General features: G+C 44.4%; 1 protein-coding gene across 1 annotated transcript; it reads right to left on the bottom strand.

Annotated features, from left to right (window-relative positions):
* Nucleotides 1–767: 767 nt before the first annotated feature.
* On the bottom strand, nucleotides 768–11,802 carry LOC122939536 (glycine-rich cell wall structural protein 1.0-like). The gene is made up of 4 exons (XM_044295602.1): nucleotides 11,742–11,802; nucleotides 6,293–6,526; nucleotides 994–1,773; nucleotides 768–919 (listed from the first exon to the last, which is right to left on the bottom strand). Exons 1-4 carry the CDS (start codon nucleotides 11,800–11,802, stop codon nucleotides 768–770), a joined length of 1,227 nt encoding a protein of 408 aa, XP_044151537.1.
* Nucleotides 11,803–17,414: the final 5,612 nt, after the last annotated feature.

The following is a 17,414-nucleotide window of genomic DNA, read 5'->3' on the forward strand; positions in this document are numbered from 1 at the left end:
AAATTACTGAGGCTTCCAGGGTGGAATGGATGATTATTTCTGCTCTCAGTAACCAACTTTACAAAAACGGCTCGGTTATTACACAGGGACAATCTTTCTCTTGTCCTCAGAGGTTTTTCGGTACATTTAAATTAAAGTCTGTGCGACCTCTTCGTGAGGTTATCTGGGATCACGGTTATCCTGCAAGTCGATCCAGGGGAAGGAAAAAACAACAAATAAAGCTCGGAAAATCTTACACAAGTCCCTCAGTGACCTGGAATCAAAGACAGGGGTGGTCGAGGCGGCCCAGGAAAAAAAGGCTCTTTTGTCAAATTGCACATTTTGTAACCATAAAACAATGAAGGATTAAATGCTGAAGCTCCAAGGCTCTGTCCACATGCCGGGTGGTTTCCATTATTAGGGTGGTTTTGCGCCAAAGCCAGTGTTTTCTGCCCACTTCTGGCATTGGCTGAAAAATAGGCATCGAAAATTTCCACCAAAAGCTGTGTGCCACCACCCTAAATGACAGCGGACAGCACTGACTTGTAATGGGGTCGATCAGGTTCCACAGAGGTGTCCATCATTTTGAGGGCAGAATCTGTGGCAAAGGCTTCTTACGACACAGATGTGATCAGAGCCACAGCCCTATGTAGCAGAGCTACACGTGTCTAAGCTTGGCAGGGTCGGGCAAGATGTCCAGCTCTGGCAATCAAGGGGGAAGGAGCGGTGGGGCGAGTCCTTCACTGCTCAAGAAGTCTGTTTTGATAAACAAATTTATTCGCTCATCTCTAGCCACTACCAAAGCCTGGCTTTCCACCGCCACTACCAATGCCTGGCTTTCCACCGCCACTACCAATGCCTGGCTTTCCACCGCCACTACCAAAGCCTGGCTCTCCACCGCCACTACCAAAGCCTGGCTCTCCACCACCACTACCAATGCCTGGCTCTCCACGCCACTACCAATGCCTGGCTCTCCCCCGCCACTACCAATGCCTGGCTTTGCACCGCCAATACCAATGCCTGGCTTTCCACCGCCAATACCAATGCCTGGCTTTCCACCGCCAATACCAATGCCTGGCTTTCCACCGCCAATACCAATGCCTGGCTTTCCACCGCCAATACCAATGCCTGGCTTTCCACCGCCAATACCAATGCCTGGCTTTCCACCGCCAATACTAATGCCTGGCTTTCCCCCGCCACTACTAATGCCTGGATTTCCACCACTACCAATGCCTGGATTTCCACCACTACCAATGCCTGGATTTCTACCGCCACTACCAATGCCTAGCTTTCTACCGCCACTACCAAGGCCTGGCTTTGCACCGCCAATACCAATGCCTGGCTTTGCACCGCCAATACCAATGCCTGGCTTTCCACCGCCACTACCAATACCTGGCTTTCCACCGCCACTACCAATGCCTGGCTTTCCACCGCCACTACAAATGCCTGGCTTTCCACCGCCACTACCAAGGCCTGGCTTTGCACCGCCAATACCAATGCCTGGCTTTCCCCCGCCACTACCAATGCCTGGCTTTCCACCGCCAATACCAATGCCTGGCTTTCCCCCACCACTACTAATGCCTGGCTTTCCACCGCCAATACCAATGCCTGGCTTTCCACCGCCAATACCAATGCCTGGCTTTCCACCGCCAATACCAATGCCTGGCTTTCCACCGCCAATACTAATGCCTGGCTTTCCCCCGCCACTACTAATGCCTGGATTTCCCCCGCCACTACTAATGCCTGGATTTCCACCACTACCAATGCCTGGATTTCTACCGCCACTACCAAGGCCTAGTTCAAATAGATTAATGTTAAATAGATTTCTAACAAGGAACCAGATTTCTGTACTGTTATGGATTCAATGCTTTAAACCAGGCATCCTCAAACTGCGGCCCTCCAGCTGTTGTAAAACTACAACTCCCACAATGCCCTGCTGTAGGCTGATACCTGTAGGCTGTTCGGGCATGCTGGGAGTTGTAGTTTTGCAACAGCTGGAGGGCCGCAGTTTGAGGATGCCTGCTTTAAACCATGATAACATACCATTCCATGATGTAACTCCTTTACAGAGGTTTTCAAAGATTTTTTAACTGATGACCCTTCCTCTAGATAGGTCATCAGTACCTGAGAGGTAGGAGTCTGATATCTGGGACCTCGGCTGATCAGCTGTATAAGTCACCGATGCTCGCAGTAACGCCGTGGCCTTCTCGCAGCTCACCAAACACCACGCTGTACATTGTATAGTGGCAGTGCTTGGTGTCGCAGCTCAGCCTAGGCCATGTGACTAATGGAAGTGAGGTCACTGGCTTACGGTAGGCTGCGAGAGGGCCGCGGTGCTACTGCAAGAGCCGGTGCCTTCTGAAACCACCAATCAGATGCCGATGACCTATCCAGTACCTAAGCACCAATAAATGGTTAAAACGGAGGAAGATGAAGGGTAATCACCTTTAATGTTGTCCATCAGAATATGAGCTGCACAGACTTAAAATATAGAAGAGAAAATAGGGACTGTAATGAGGGTCAAAAAGGCAACTTTCAGTGAAACAGTTAAAGGGGTTGTCCAGGCTTTTACTATTGATGACCTATTCTCAGGATAGGTCATGACTATCAGATCGGTGGGGGTCCCACACATCAGCTGTCTATGGCAAAGCAGCACCAAGCAGGAAGAGGGACAGAGCCCCACCAATGTGATATTGATGATCTATCCTAAGGATAGGTCACCAATATTAAAAGCCCACACAACCCCTTTAAGAAAAGAGGTGACCACCACGTTTGACCATGTAACATGCATAGACAAGAGGGAGCACCGAAAATCACAATCTAATTATGCGACCCCCTCGAAGAGGTGGTCCAGAAAGCCAGCTACATCTAGGAGCAGGAGAAATCCCACTCATGGTTGCCCAGGTATAATGAAGGTGTAGCAAAAATTATCAATTGGGACATGAAATGTTGTCAATAATATGTAGGGGATGGCTAAACCTTCATGTGTGAGACCTTGGTACCTCAATCCCATAGTTGTATCATAAATAGGAGACAATGGCAGCCTTCTCCGAGTCACACATTCTGGTCTAAGACATGATTGCTGGTCTCCGATGCCTCATCTGTTTCAGCAGAATTAGCACTTCCACCGATGATCACCACCAATGAAGCTCTCAAGCAGCCGATACCTTTTCTTGATGAGACACCATAATGAATATGTTACCGGCACCCGAGTGATATCACCAGTGACCCTACAGAGGTCAGGGAGATTCCATCTCATTTACCAGACACAAAGCTGCTCTGTTCATCCAGAGACTTCCAGGATTCTGCAATGAAATTCTTGAGGAAGCAAAGGAATAATATTTCACTAAAATACAATTAAAAGGTTCGGCCACTTTCTGGCTACTTGTGACCAATGGGTTTGTGAGATGACTATATGGCACTTGCTAATTTAGCCTTTGATGACATTCTGTGATATTTCATAAGCCGAACCTTCTGTGTTGTCTGCATAGGAGTCCTGTCCATAAGATGTCCATAAGATGGCCGCTGATGGGGGGTCATGTGACCGGTCACACCATGCGTCCATCCCAACACACCGCATCTGTACTAAGCTCCCAGGACTGCAGGTGCAGTGTATTAGGAGACATCACATGGGGGGGAGCCGTCCGGTCACATAACCCTCCACCAGCAGCCATTCTATGGACAGGACCACTGTGTGGACAGCACAAACAAGGGGGCATACCAAATAAATGTAGAAATAGGCACAGAATTCAACAAAGGTGATAATAGTAAGTGCCATATAATCACATTACAAACACCTTGGTCAGCAGTAGCCAGAACGTGGCCAACCCCTTTAGAGAGGACCTCTCCCCGCTCCTGACCGGCCTGTATTAATGGCTTCATGTAATAACAATCCTGGAGCCTCTAGTCTTATGGCTCTATGTTCTGCCATTCCTTTATTATTTGCACTAAAAGTGATGAATAAATTGCTATTAGCCTTCAGTAAAGGTACAGAGGGGGGTAACCAGTAGGGGGGGGGGGGCTGTACATGCATAGTCTGAAAATGGCAGCACTGTTAGTACAGATGCAGTGTGTTGGAATGGAGGAGTGATGTGTCTGGTCACATGACCCCATCAGCAGCCATGGATGGCACTGTTATGGGGGCGCTGTGGAGGTCACTGTTATGGGGGCACTGTGGATGTCACTGTTATGGGGGCACTGTGGAGGTCACTGTTATGGGGGCACTGTGGAGGTCACTGTTATGGGGGCGCTGTGGAGGTCACTGTTATGGGGCACTGTGGAGGTCACTGTTATGGGGGCGCTGTGGATGTCACTGTTATGGGGGCACTGTGGAGGTCACTGTTATGGGGGCGCTGTGGATGTCACTGTTATGGGGGCACTGTTGAGGTCACTGTTATGGGGGCACTGTGGATGGCACTGTTATGGGGGCACTGTGGATGTCACTGTTATGGGGGCACTGTGGAGGTCACTGTTATGGGGGCACTGTGGATGTCACTGTTATGGGGGGCACTGTGGAGGTCACTGTTATGGGGGCGCTGTGGATGTCACTGTTATGGGGGCACTGTGGAGGTCACTGTTATGGGGGCGCTGTGGATGTCACTGTTATGGGGGCACTGTTGAGGTCACTGTTATGGGGGCACTGTGGATGGCACTGTTATGGGGGCACTGTGGATGTCACTGTTATGGGGGCACTGTGGATGTCACTGTTATGGGGGCGCTGTGGATGTCACTGTTATGGGGGCACTGTGGATGTCACCATTATGGGGGCACTGTGGAGGTCACTGTTATGGGGGCACTGTGGATGTCACTGTTATCGGGCACTGTGGATGTCACTGTTATGGGGGCGCTGTGGAGGTCACTGTTATGGGGGCGCTGTGGAGGTCACCGTTATGGGGGCACTGTGGATGTCACCATTATGGGGGCTCTGTGGATGTCACTGTTATCGGGCACTGTGGATGGCACTGTTATGGGGGCACTGTGGAGGTCACTGTTATGGGGGCGCTGTGGATGTCACCGTTATGGGAGCACTGTGGATGTCACCGTTATGGGAGCACTGTGGATGTCACTGTTATAGGGGCGCTGTGGATGTCACTGTTATGGGGGCACTGTGGATGTCACCATTATGGGGGCTCTGTGGATGTCACTGTTATCGGGCACTGTGGATGTCACTGTTATGGGGGCGCTGTGGAGGTCACTGTTATGGGGGCACTGTGGATGTCACTGTTATGGGGCACTGTGGATGTCACTGTTATGAGGGCACTGTGGAGGTCACTGTTATGGGGGCGATGTGGAGGTCACTGTTATGGGGGTACTGTGGATGTCACTGTTATGGGGGCGCTGTGGAGGTCACCATTATGGGGGCACTGTGGATGTCACTGTTATGGGGGCGCTGTGGATGTCACCGTTATGGGGGCACTGTGGATGTCACCATTATGGGGGCTCTGTGGATGTCACTGTTATCGGGCACTGTGGATGTCACTGTTATGGGGGCACTGTGGATGTCACTGTTATGGGGGCACTGTGGATGTCACCGTTATGGGGGCACTGTGGATGTCACTGTTATGGGGGCGCTGTGGAGGTCACTGTTATGGGGGCACTGTGGAGGTCACTGTTATGGGGGCACTGTGGAGGTCACCGTTATGGGGGCACTGTGGAGGTCACCGTTATGGGGGCACTGTGGATGTCACCGTTATGGGGGCACTGTGGAGGTCACCGTTATGGGGGCACTGTGGATGTCACCGTTATGGGGGCACTGTGGATGTCACTACTATGGGGGGGCACTGTGGATGTTGGCAGCTTTGTGGAGAACAAACAAGCTCCTTACAGATCTCTGGCCTCGTTACATAATTGTCCACGAGGGCGGTGTGAATGTGCTTGAGCAAATCCCATCAGATGTCTTATTTCGGTAGTCCCTATAGCAGGGATCAGCATCCTTCTGCACTTTAGGTGTTGTGAAACTACAACTCCCATCATGCACACTTATTCAGGAGTTTTTGTAACTCCCATAGATGTGAATGAAGCATTCTGGGAGTTTCAGAACGGCTGGAGTGCCAGAGGTGGATGATCCCTGCCCCATAGTTTTCAGGCACCAAGTTTATTATGGGGTTTAGACACTTTTTACGCCTCACTACATAGTTTTAAAGAGTAAGTGGAAAATAGCGTGGCCAAGAGGCGTCAAGAAGCGTCAGATTTATTCTAGGAATGCAACTTTATTTTTTTATATAAAAAACTTGGATAAACGACCGAGCGACGGACTGAGGAAGAGAAAAGTGCACCAAAACTATCACTGCAGTCACTTTGGCGCAGCTCACACCTGCTTTAGACATATGGTACAGGCACCTCGTGGGTGGTTTGGGGGCGGCTTCTTTCCTCCTGTGATGCGCCACAGTGATCAGCAGAGACCCCACCTCTGAGGCTCCAGAAGCAGCAGCATATCCTGGGTCCCACAGAGTTAGGGCCTCCATGTCACATATCTTCCTAAGTTTGTTGCATCCATTTAATGCATATGCTAAAAGGTCGAGGAAAGTGCGGCCAACAAAACCTAAACCTAAAGTCAACAAGAGACATAAGAGCTGGATTAGGACAGCCACCAACAGACCAGCGCAGGAGGTTTTAGAGTTGTGATCACCGACTCCTGTTGTTACAAGCCATTTCTGTGTTGTCAGGAAGCTGCATACCTCCGGCGCACGCCTGGAAGCGGTGAGCACACGTCCAGCCGCAGTGCAACCTCTGCCCTCCGCTGACTCATCTTCATGGCCTCTGAGATAAGGGAAGATTGGATCTGAATAAAACCGACAATTTGTAGGTAATTAAAATACCAGAACTTCATTCTTCAGATGTTCCTGGGAACCTCACTCCATGAGATGGACCACTGAGGGTGCCACTGCTTAAAGGGGAAGTCCACCTTCAATAAGAGCATCGCATTAGCAATTTTTTTTGTTTACAGTAGAAGCTATAAAGTTATAGCTGACATTTTAATGCTTATTATTCCGGGGCCTGGAAGCACAGAGCTCTATCCTGCCAGCCCATCCCCCATTCCTCAACATCTATACATACACGGAGTCAGAGATACTTAGGACCCATGTTTCTATGTGTGATGGCAGTTTTTTTAGGACAGCCACATAATGGCTCCTTAAGAACTGCTGACAAAGATCGGCCAACGCTGACATCTTCCATCAAGCAGGGGAGCGTTCATTTAGAGACCTAGACATTTGTCTTTAGCACCAGAACAGCTGATTCCAAACGATGAACAATCTACAATGGTGTAGACTCTAGACTTGGGGATGTTCAAAACGCTTCACTGGTGAGACGAAATTATAGCAATGTTCTGGCCGACTTCCATTAGGTAGGGTCCAGGAGATTCATACTTGTTTGAATGATTACAGATTTACCAAAATGTTTAAAGATCTGCAGAAGTTGGTGCCACCACATGGGTGCAATAGTCCCAGCGGTGAAATTATTGGCCCATCAAAATATAACCCAAAAATTTCATATAAAGAAGCATATTTGTAGGAATATTGGCCAACAATCAATTTCATAACTTCCAGACCCTTCTGAATAAAATCTTCCATGATAGGACATGAGTCCCAGTGACAGAAACGGGAAGGACTTTGTACAGTATGTATGTCAGACACACCTCATGATGAGGAGGTCTAGAGGAAAAAAGTCAGCAGTTCAGTTTCATGGTGTTATGGAGTAATATCTGCTTCATAAAAAGGTACCTTTACACAAGCTACCTAATTATCGCGTCAATTCTCGTTCAATCGTGAGAAACTGCACGATTGTCTTGTCATGTAAAATCTGTAATCGAGTGAGCAACTAGCAACAGCCGGTCGTTTGTGTAGGCACAAAAATAATTGTTGGTCGTTAAAGATTTTCTTTGTGTAAACAGCAATTGTTTAATGCACGCATGATGGTCACGATTCCACCGATTGCAACTACGATGTTTCCATGTTTCCAGCCAGAAATGACTCGTTCACCGCTCTATCGTACAGATAATCACTTTGTGTAAAGGTACCTTAAATCTCCTCAAATGACCAAGACCAGATGTTGTGAGATCTTCTCCTCACATCTGCTCATCAATTTCTCCATGAGATGAAATTATCATTTTCATTCTGGCTGACTTTCATCTAAGGATTCTCAAGACCGCTGTAGTGTCCTTTTATGTTCTATTGTCAGGTTGGAATCATGATATCTCATCCCATTATACCTCCTTCCATTTCTCCATTCAGTCTGATATCAAATGATGTTTCTGCCATACATGGGGTGTGTATCAAAGATTTATTTGAATGAACACAGATTTACCAAAATGTATGACTATCTGCAGAAGTTGATGCCACCACAGGTTGAGGAGATCTAGAGAATACTGCTATAGAGTAATTAGCTGAATCCTAACTCTCTGCAATCCACCAAGACGAGGCGTTGTGAGATCTTCTCCTCATATCAGGTCATCAATTCATGTCTTCAGGTCATCAGGTTTTGGGCAGTTCTACTGAGCAGATCCTTGGGTGCATCATGAATGACATCACTTGTGATCACAGTTTCTGAAGGATAAAGAGAGTTTCTGGTGATGTGTAATCTTTTGGAATTAAGGATGAGCACGAGTATCATGGTTTCTACAGAGTTATGATGGGATATGATGACTTTCAGTCGATGTTAGGAGATTCATTCTGAATTTGATACTGCCACATCCCAGACACAGAATCTAGAGAGGTCTCAGTCAGGTCCAATTATTGTTGTTGAGATTATTGGCCAATCAAAAAACAACCCAAAAAATTGACCAGCAGAAAGGAATACTAACCACCAATCTAAACCAATTTCATAATTTCCAGAACGATCTACATAAAATCTTCTTAGATAATCCAACCCGATCTTGTGTATTCTCAAATAAGAACAAAAGGAAAAAAGGTCCAGAGATGGTGCGCTCCCAGTAAATCAACAGTTTCAAAATTAAAAGTAACAACACTTTCTATGGTAAAAATAGTAAAGTGTCTTTATTAAAAACATATGCAAACACGGAGAATAAAATGATGTTCTGATTACGCGTTTTGGGGTTTAAACCCCTTTCTTCAGGTCAAAAAATATACATAAGAGCAAGAAGCAGATAGCAGGATTAAATGCACACAAATCCATTAAGGTAGAACTCCCTCATAGGGTTGGGGTTCACAAAAGTTAAAACATAAAATATAGAACCAAACTATAGCAACATGTCTAAAAATACCTCCAAGTAGATAATACAAGTAGCGGATTAAAGGGATTCTGTCACCAGTTTTTGTCCCCCACACTCAAAAATATGGTTCTGTGCATGGAGCTCTTGTGATTCCTAATGTGGTCTTATAAGCTAAATCTGTCGGCTCATTTAGTGTAAAAAACGTTTTATCTAACCTGTCATTCATCTCACTAAGGTGCCCGGGGGGATGCTCATGTCTTCCAGATGCCGCCCGCACCCGCCGCCGTTCGTGCCCAGCTCCTCCTTTGCTGTCATCAGCGCCGCCTCAGAATCCTTTGCTACTCCTCCGGCTCTCCCTCACTCCCCCCTCCTTCTTCTCTAACATCCCGCGCGTGCGCACAGGCCTGTGCCTGATGCGCCCGTGCGGACTTCTCCGTTCAGCTTCATTGAGCGAAGTGCGCATGCGCCAGCACTTCGCTCAACCTCCCGATGACCTGAAGGCTGGCGCCAGTGTTCAGGTCAAAGGACCATACAGACGTAGAATTAAAACATCATAATCGGCATGGAAGAAGCATTCCTTTTAGGCCATCCGCAAAGTTTTAGATTCTAAACCCCAGAAGGACCAGTTGGGGGCGCTGATAGCAATGATCACTCTATTAGGGTCTTCCAGGAGGTATTAAAAAGAACAAGATGTGAACGCATGATACATAGTGATAAAGATCACCATAGAGAGGGGCGAGAGGAGGCATCTTCTGCCATTATGAACAGGACCAAACAGGCTGGTGGCCTCACCCACGTCTTCCATAGGTATATTGCAAATAACAGTAAGCCCACTATAAACTGATCTGGAGAACAGCTTGCTGGAGTTCCGGCCCGACCGGATACTGCCGTCGCCAGACCCCATAAACTGTAATAGGATCCAACAGGGATCCACTCGCTGTCAAGCGAAATACCAGCGTTTGGAGCTCCAATGAAAGTGACAGATCAGTGGAAGCGCTCTAATTATGCAGATTTACAACAGATTTGTTGAGATCCTGGACGGTCCAGAACATCTCCCTCTTCTGAAACTGATAGAGGGACCGGGGTTAGACTTTATTCTATAGGAAGTCATCAAAGGTCTGGTAAGTCACACCAAAGAACGAGGGCAGCATGGCGGTACAGGCGATGTCTTAGGAAACCGCTTCTCACATTACATCTGTTTGTTGGGGTGCGACCTGTGCGCTGTGGTCCACGGGGCACTGGATGGCGTAAATACCACAATCAGAGGAACGATTTAAGAATCATTTAATGGGAAAATCCTTGTTTGTGGTAAAACTAGTCAAGGACGACATCTTTTGGCCTACATTCAAACAGCATTTGCATTAAGGTTGTAGCGGGTATTGAATTATCGATACTCAATCCATACTTTTGTACCGGTGTCGATTCGATACCGGGATTTGACATTTACCGATACTAGGCTATGCTACTGCTCTCAGCGCGCTCCTTGTTCTCCTCAGCAGCACAGGGGGAAGCAGTCTCTCCTGCCCCCCTGTGCCGCCAATAAGAGAGAGGGACGGGAAGGGGCTGTGGCCACTGCGCCACCAATGAAGATAACTGAACCATTAATACAAATAAAGGCGGCAGGTGCCGGCGGCAGAATCACATAGCCGTCACCTGACCTCTATGACAGCATCGGAATCGAGTCAAAATTTTGCTACCCAATTTGCATTTGGAGATATTACATTGAAAACTCATCACGGTAGATTTTAATATGGGCAAAGTGATATTTTTCAGGGCCACAGTATTTTTAATTGCAGGGGCCCTCCTAATCGTTAATTGTGGCTTATTAATTGCTCCCTGAAGGCAGGGGTCAGTTAGTGGCACTGGCCGGTAATGTGTGAGGGTCGTGAGAACTCGATGTAGGTGGTAAGAACTGGTCTCACCAATGGTTGGCCTACCACAATCTGATGGAGTCTGATCGCTCGCCTGCTTTAAGGCTGCTGACATCATTTCTGAAAGTTCTTTGCCGAAATCTATTACAAAACCATTTACTCTGAGGCAGAAATTCTCATCCCAGTGCAACTGCGTCTAATCCCTTTCGGTTGGCCAGAAGGCACATTCGTTTTCCATTTTTTGTAACAACCACGTTTTAAAGGCAGCAGACTATGGGAATCGGCCTCCTTAGGTCTTTGTAAGGATCTTCTTATCATCTGCTATTCATGTCAAATCCAAATATTCCACCTCTGTCATTGTGACTGTGCTGGTGAAGGACAAGTCCCAATCATCAGAACCAACAGAGCAAATTTATGTCGACCTCCGAACCCTTCCAGATAAGGAGGAGGTCATCAATATCCCTCCTATAGAACTTTCTATGGCTCCTCTATATAAATGTCTTGAATTTGCCCCACCTGGGTATTTTATGGCCACTGCACCTTACAATCATTTCATAAGCCCCTATTAGCCCACATGATAATTGGGCAAATTCATCGGAACGGTTGTTCCCGATAATCAGCTCGTATATCGAAGAACATGCGATATACAACATGTAACAGCTCCCTAAATTAGGAAATTATCCCTGAGGACCATCACGGCTTTCTGACCAGTTAGCACATACTTGAGACTCCCTCATGAGGTGTGAACTCCGCAGTGTCCAGGATGGGATTTATATCAGCCATTAACCTTATAAAGAGTAACAATGCCAGCCATTACAACCCATTTCAGTTCCTGACTTCTTCACCAAGACCCCCCTCAACAAAATATTTGACAAATGCTTCATCCGGCCTGAAGGCAAAGAGTCCTGCATGTAAATCGCTCTGCTGGGGGGCACAGGACGGCTGACTTTTTCCCAGGCCTCTCCATGCCCTTACAATGTCACAACTGCAGGTCAGAGGAGGTGGTCGAGCCTTTGAAGTGACATATTCAAGCAGTAGGATGAGAATTTGGGTGGGTGGAGCTGAGACGCTGTCCTAGTCAGAAAGAATTCCTTAGGATTTTCCAGAAACTCCAGATGAGTCACAGAATCCTAATTACCATGAAATGGCATAGACGTCGTAGAGACACCTCCTGACCAGGAGATCTGGAGGAAGCAGTCAGCAGTTTTCTTGGATCCTCTCCTCACAAACGGTCAGCATTTGCGCCTCCTGTTTGCTACGCGAGGTCGCACAAGTAACTCTGCTGAGAAGTTCTTGTGGAACGTTGTCGATCCTCAACAGATAAATTGCATATTGTCAAAAATCTCAATTTGCAGCGTGGTTCTCACTACATTCTCACACAGTTCACAGCGTGCCCCTCACTGCATTCTCACCCAATTCACAGCGTGCCCCTCACTGCATTCTCACCCAATTCACAGCGTGCCCCTCAATGTATTCTCACTCAGTTCACAGCGTGCCCCTCACTGCATTCTCACTCAGTTCACAGCGTGCCCCTCACTGCCTTCTCACTCAGTTCACAGCGTGCCCCTCACTGCATTCTCATTCAGTTCACAGCGTGCCCCTCACTGCATTCTCACTCAGTTCACAGCGTGCCCCTCACTGCATTCTCACTCAGTTCACAGCGTGCCCCTCACTGCATTCTCACTCAGTTCACAGCGTGCCCCTCACTGCATTCTCACTCAGTTCACAGCGTGCCCCTCACTGCATTCTCACTCAGTTCACAGCGTGCCCCTCACTGCATTCTCACTCAGTTCACAGCGTGCCCCTCACTGCATTCTCACTCAGTTCACAGCGTGCCCCTCACTGCATTCTCACTCAGTTCACAGCGTGCCCCTCACTGCATTCTCACTCAGTTCACAGCGTGCCCCTCACTGCATTCTCACTCAGTTCACAGCGTGCCCCTCACTGCATTCTCACTCAGTTCACAGTGTGCCCCTCACTACATTCTCACTCAGTTCACAGCGTGCCCCTCACTGCATTCTCACTCAGTTCACAGCGTGCCCCTCACTGCATTCTCACTCAGTTCACAGCGTGCCCCTCACTGCATTCTCACTCAGTTCACAGCGTGCCCCTCACTGCATTCTCACTCAGTTCACAGCGTGCCCCTCACTGCATTCTCACTCAGTTCACAGCGTGCCCCTCACTGCATTCTCACTCAGTTCACAGCATGCCCCTCACTGCATTCTCACTCAGTTCACAGCGTGCCCCTCACTGCATTCTCACTCAGTTCACAGCGTGTCCCTCACTGCATTCTCACACAGTTCACAGCGTGCCCCTCACTGCATTCTCACTCAGTTCACAGCATGCCCCTCACTGCATTCTCACTCAGTTCACAGCGTGCCCCTCACTGCACTCTCACTTTGCTGCTACTGTAAAATGCTGCAGACTTTCTGCCTATCAATCTGCCGCAGTACTTACCTGCTGAATTACCTACCACTCCAGGGTCACAACTCTTCTCCGCTGGTCTGAGCTCACAAGGCTGAGATGCTGACGTTACGTGAGGAATCACTGGAGTCGGCACTTTACCTTTAATCGTGATGTCGATGTGAAGACTTCGGCGCTATGAACTCAGACTGGCGTGGAGGAACGGCAGCTTTTATACCGTACACACCCGATCAGGTGGGCAGCAGACATTCCCTGATAGGTTATCGATGACATTCTGTATGAGACACATTTCAGCATTCACCAGCAACACACCACACAATACATACAGGATGTAATACCGCTACATGGTTCAGGTGACCAAACGGCTCAATATGAAATTTACTGAGTTTGAACCAAGGAATGATTTCCTATACGAAGCACCGCCATAAACCCTGCCGACACCTGAAGAATGAGAATTGGGAGGTCAGGAGCAGAAGCGGCGCACTGAGGACACACTGCAGTATCTCTGTGGTGTCAGATATGTATCCACATATAATAACACCAAATCTATAATCATAGTAAGAAGAGAGGAGTCTGATCACCAAACACAATCTATAAAACCTCCATCAATAGTCACCGACTAAAATAATTTCTACAATAAAGCATAAAACTCAGAAATAGTGAGAAGGTGAAAAGAACAATCCAGAAGATCGTACTGTATCTATATAAGGTACAGAAGTATTATAGTGGTTATATACTTGTACATAGGAGGCAGTATTATAGTAGTTATATACTTGTACATAGGGGCAGTATTATAGTAGTTATATCCCTGTACATAGGAGGCAGTATTATAGTAGTTATATTCTTGTACATAGGAGGCAGTATTATAGTAGTTATATTCTTGTACATAGGAGGCAGTATTATAGTAGTTATATCCCTGTACATAGGAGGCAGTATTATAGTAGTTATATCCCTGTACATAGGAGGCAGTATTATAGTAGTTATATTCTTGTACATAGGAGGCAGTATTATAGTAGTTATATCCCTGTACATAGGAGCAGTATTATAGTAGTTATATTCTTGTACATAGGAGCAGTATTATAGTAGTTATATTCTTGTACATAGGAGGCAGTATTATAGTAGTTATATTCTTGTACATAGGAGCAGTGTTATAGCAGTTATATTCTTGTACATAGGAGGCAGTATTATAGTAGTTATATTCTTGTACATAGGAGCAGTATTATAGTAGTTATATTCTTGTACATAGGAGCAGTATTATAGTAGTTATATTCTTGTACATAGGAGGCAGTATTATAGTAGTTATATTCTTGTACATAGGAGCAGTATTATAGCAGTTATATTCTTGTACATAGGAGCAGTATTATAGTAGTTATATTCTTGTACATAGGAGCAGTATTATAGTAGTTATATTCCTGTACATAGGAGCAGTATTATAGTAGTTATATTCTTGTACATAGGAGCAGTATTATAGTTATATTCTTGTACATAGGAGCAGTATTATAGTAGTTATATTCTTGTACATAGGAGCAGTATTATAGTAGTTATATTCCTGTACATAGAAGGCAGTATTATAGTAGTTATATTCTTGTACATAGGAGCAGTATTATAGTAGTTATATTATTGTACATAGGAGGCAGTATTATAGTAGTTATATCCCTGTACATAGGAGCAGTATTATAGTAGTTATATTCCTGTACATAGGAGCAGTATTATAGTAGTTATATTCTTGTACATAGGAGCAGTATTATAGTAGTTATATTCTTGTACATAGGAGCAGTATTATAGTAGTTATATTCTTGTACATAGGAGCAGTATTATAGTAGTTATATTCTTGTACATAGGAGCAGTATTATAGTAGTTATATTCTTGTACATAGGAGCAGTATTATAGTAGTTATATTCTTGTACATAGGAGCAGTATTATAGTAGTTATATTCTTGTACATAGGAGCAGTATTATAGTAGTTATATTCTTGTACATAGGAGCAGTATTATAGTAGTTATATTCTTGTACATAGGAGCAGTATTATAGTAGTTATATTCTTGTACATAGGAGGCAGTATTATAGTAGTTATATTCTTGTACATAGGAGCAGTATTATAGTAGTTATATTCCTGTACATAGGAGCAGTATTATAGTAGTTATATTCTTGTACATAGGAGCAGTATTATAGTAGTTATATTCTTGTACATAGGAGCAGTATTATAGTAGTTATATTCTTGTACATAGGAGCAGTATTATAGTAGTTATATTCTTGTACATAGGAGCAGTATTATAGTAGTTATATTCTTGTACATAGGAGCAGTATTATAGTAGTTATATTCTTGTACATAGGAGCAGTATTATAGTAGTTATATTCTTGTACATAGGAGCAGTATTATAGTAGTTATATTCTTGTACATAGGAGCAGTATATAGTAGTTATATTCCTGTACATAGGAGCAGTATTATAGTAGTTATATCTTGTACATAGGAGCAGTATTATAGTAGTTATATTCTTGTACATAGGAGGCAGTATTATAGTAGTTATATTCTTGTACATAGGAGCAGTATTATAGTAGTTATATTCTTGTACATAGGAGGCAGTATTATAGTAGTTATATTCTTGTACATAGGAGCAGTATTATAGTAGTTATATTCTTGTACATAGGAGCAGTATTATAGTAGTTATAGTCTTGTACATAGGAGCAGTATTATAGTAGTTATATTCTTGTACATAGGAGCAGTATTATAGTAGTTATATTCTTGTACATAGGAGCAGTATTATAGTAGTTATATTCTTGTACATAGGCGATTATCAGTTATTACTTATAGGAGGCATATTATAGTAGTTATATTCTTGTACATAGGAGGCAGTATTATAGTAGTTATATTCTTGTACATAGGAGCAGTATTATAGTAGTTATATTCTTGTACATAGGAGCAGTATTATAGTAGTTATATTCTTGTACATAGGAGCAGTATTATAGTAGTTATATTCTTGTACATAGGAGCAGTATTATAGTAGTTATATTCTTGTACATAGGAGCAGTATTATAGTAGTTATATTCTTGTACATAGGAGCAGTATTATAGTAGTTATATTCTTGTACATAGGAGCAGTATTATAGTAGTTATATTCTTGTACATAGGAGGCAGTATTATAGTAGTTATATTCTTGTACATAGGAGCAGTATTATAGTAGTTATATTCTTGTACATAGGAGGCAGTATTATAGTAGTTATATTCTTGTACATAGGAGCAGTATTATAGTAGTTATATTCTTGTACATAGGAGCAGTATTATAGTAGTTATATTCTTGTACATAGGAGCAGTATTATAGTAGTTATATTCTTGTACATAGGAGCAGTATTATAGTAGTTATATTCTTGTACATAGGAGCAGTATTATAGTAGTTATATTCTTGTACATAGGAGCAGTATTATAGTAGTTATATTCTTGTACATAGGAGCAGTATTATAGTAGTTATATTCTTGTACATAGGAGCAGTATTATAGTAGTTATATTCTTGTACATAGGAGCAGTATTATAGTAGTTATATTCTTGTACATAGGAGCAGTATTATAGTAGTTATATTCTTGTACATAGGAGCAGTATTATAGTAGTTATATTCTTGTACATAGGAGCAGTATTATAGTAGTTATATTCTTGTACATAGGAGCAGTATTATAGTAGTTATATTCTTGTACATAGGAGCAGTATTATAGTAGTTATATTCTTGTACATAGGAGCAGTATTATAGTAGTATATTCTTGTACATAGGAGCAGTATTATAGTAGTTATATTCTTGTACATAGGAGCAGTATTATAGTAGTTATATTCTTGTACATAGGAGCAGTATTATAGTAGTTATATTCTTGTACATAGGAGCAGTATTATAGTAGTTATATTCTTGTACATAGGAGCAGTATTATAGCAGTTATATTCTTGTACATAGGAGCAGTATTATAGTAGTTATATTCTTGTACATAGGAG

The sequence above is a fragment of the Bufo gargarizans genome, chromosome 5 (assembly GCF_014858855.1).
Source record: "Bufo gargarizans isolate SCDJY-AF-19 chromosome 5, ASM1485885v1, whole genome shotgun sequence".
Classification (NCBI taxonomy): domain Eukaryota; kingdom Metazoa; phylum Chordata; class Amphibia; order Anura; family Bufonidae; genus Bufo; species Bufo gargarizans.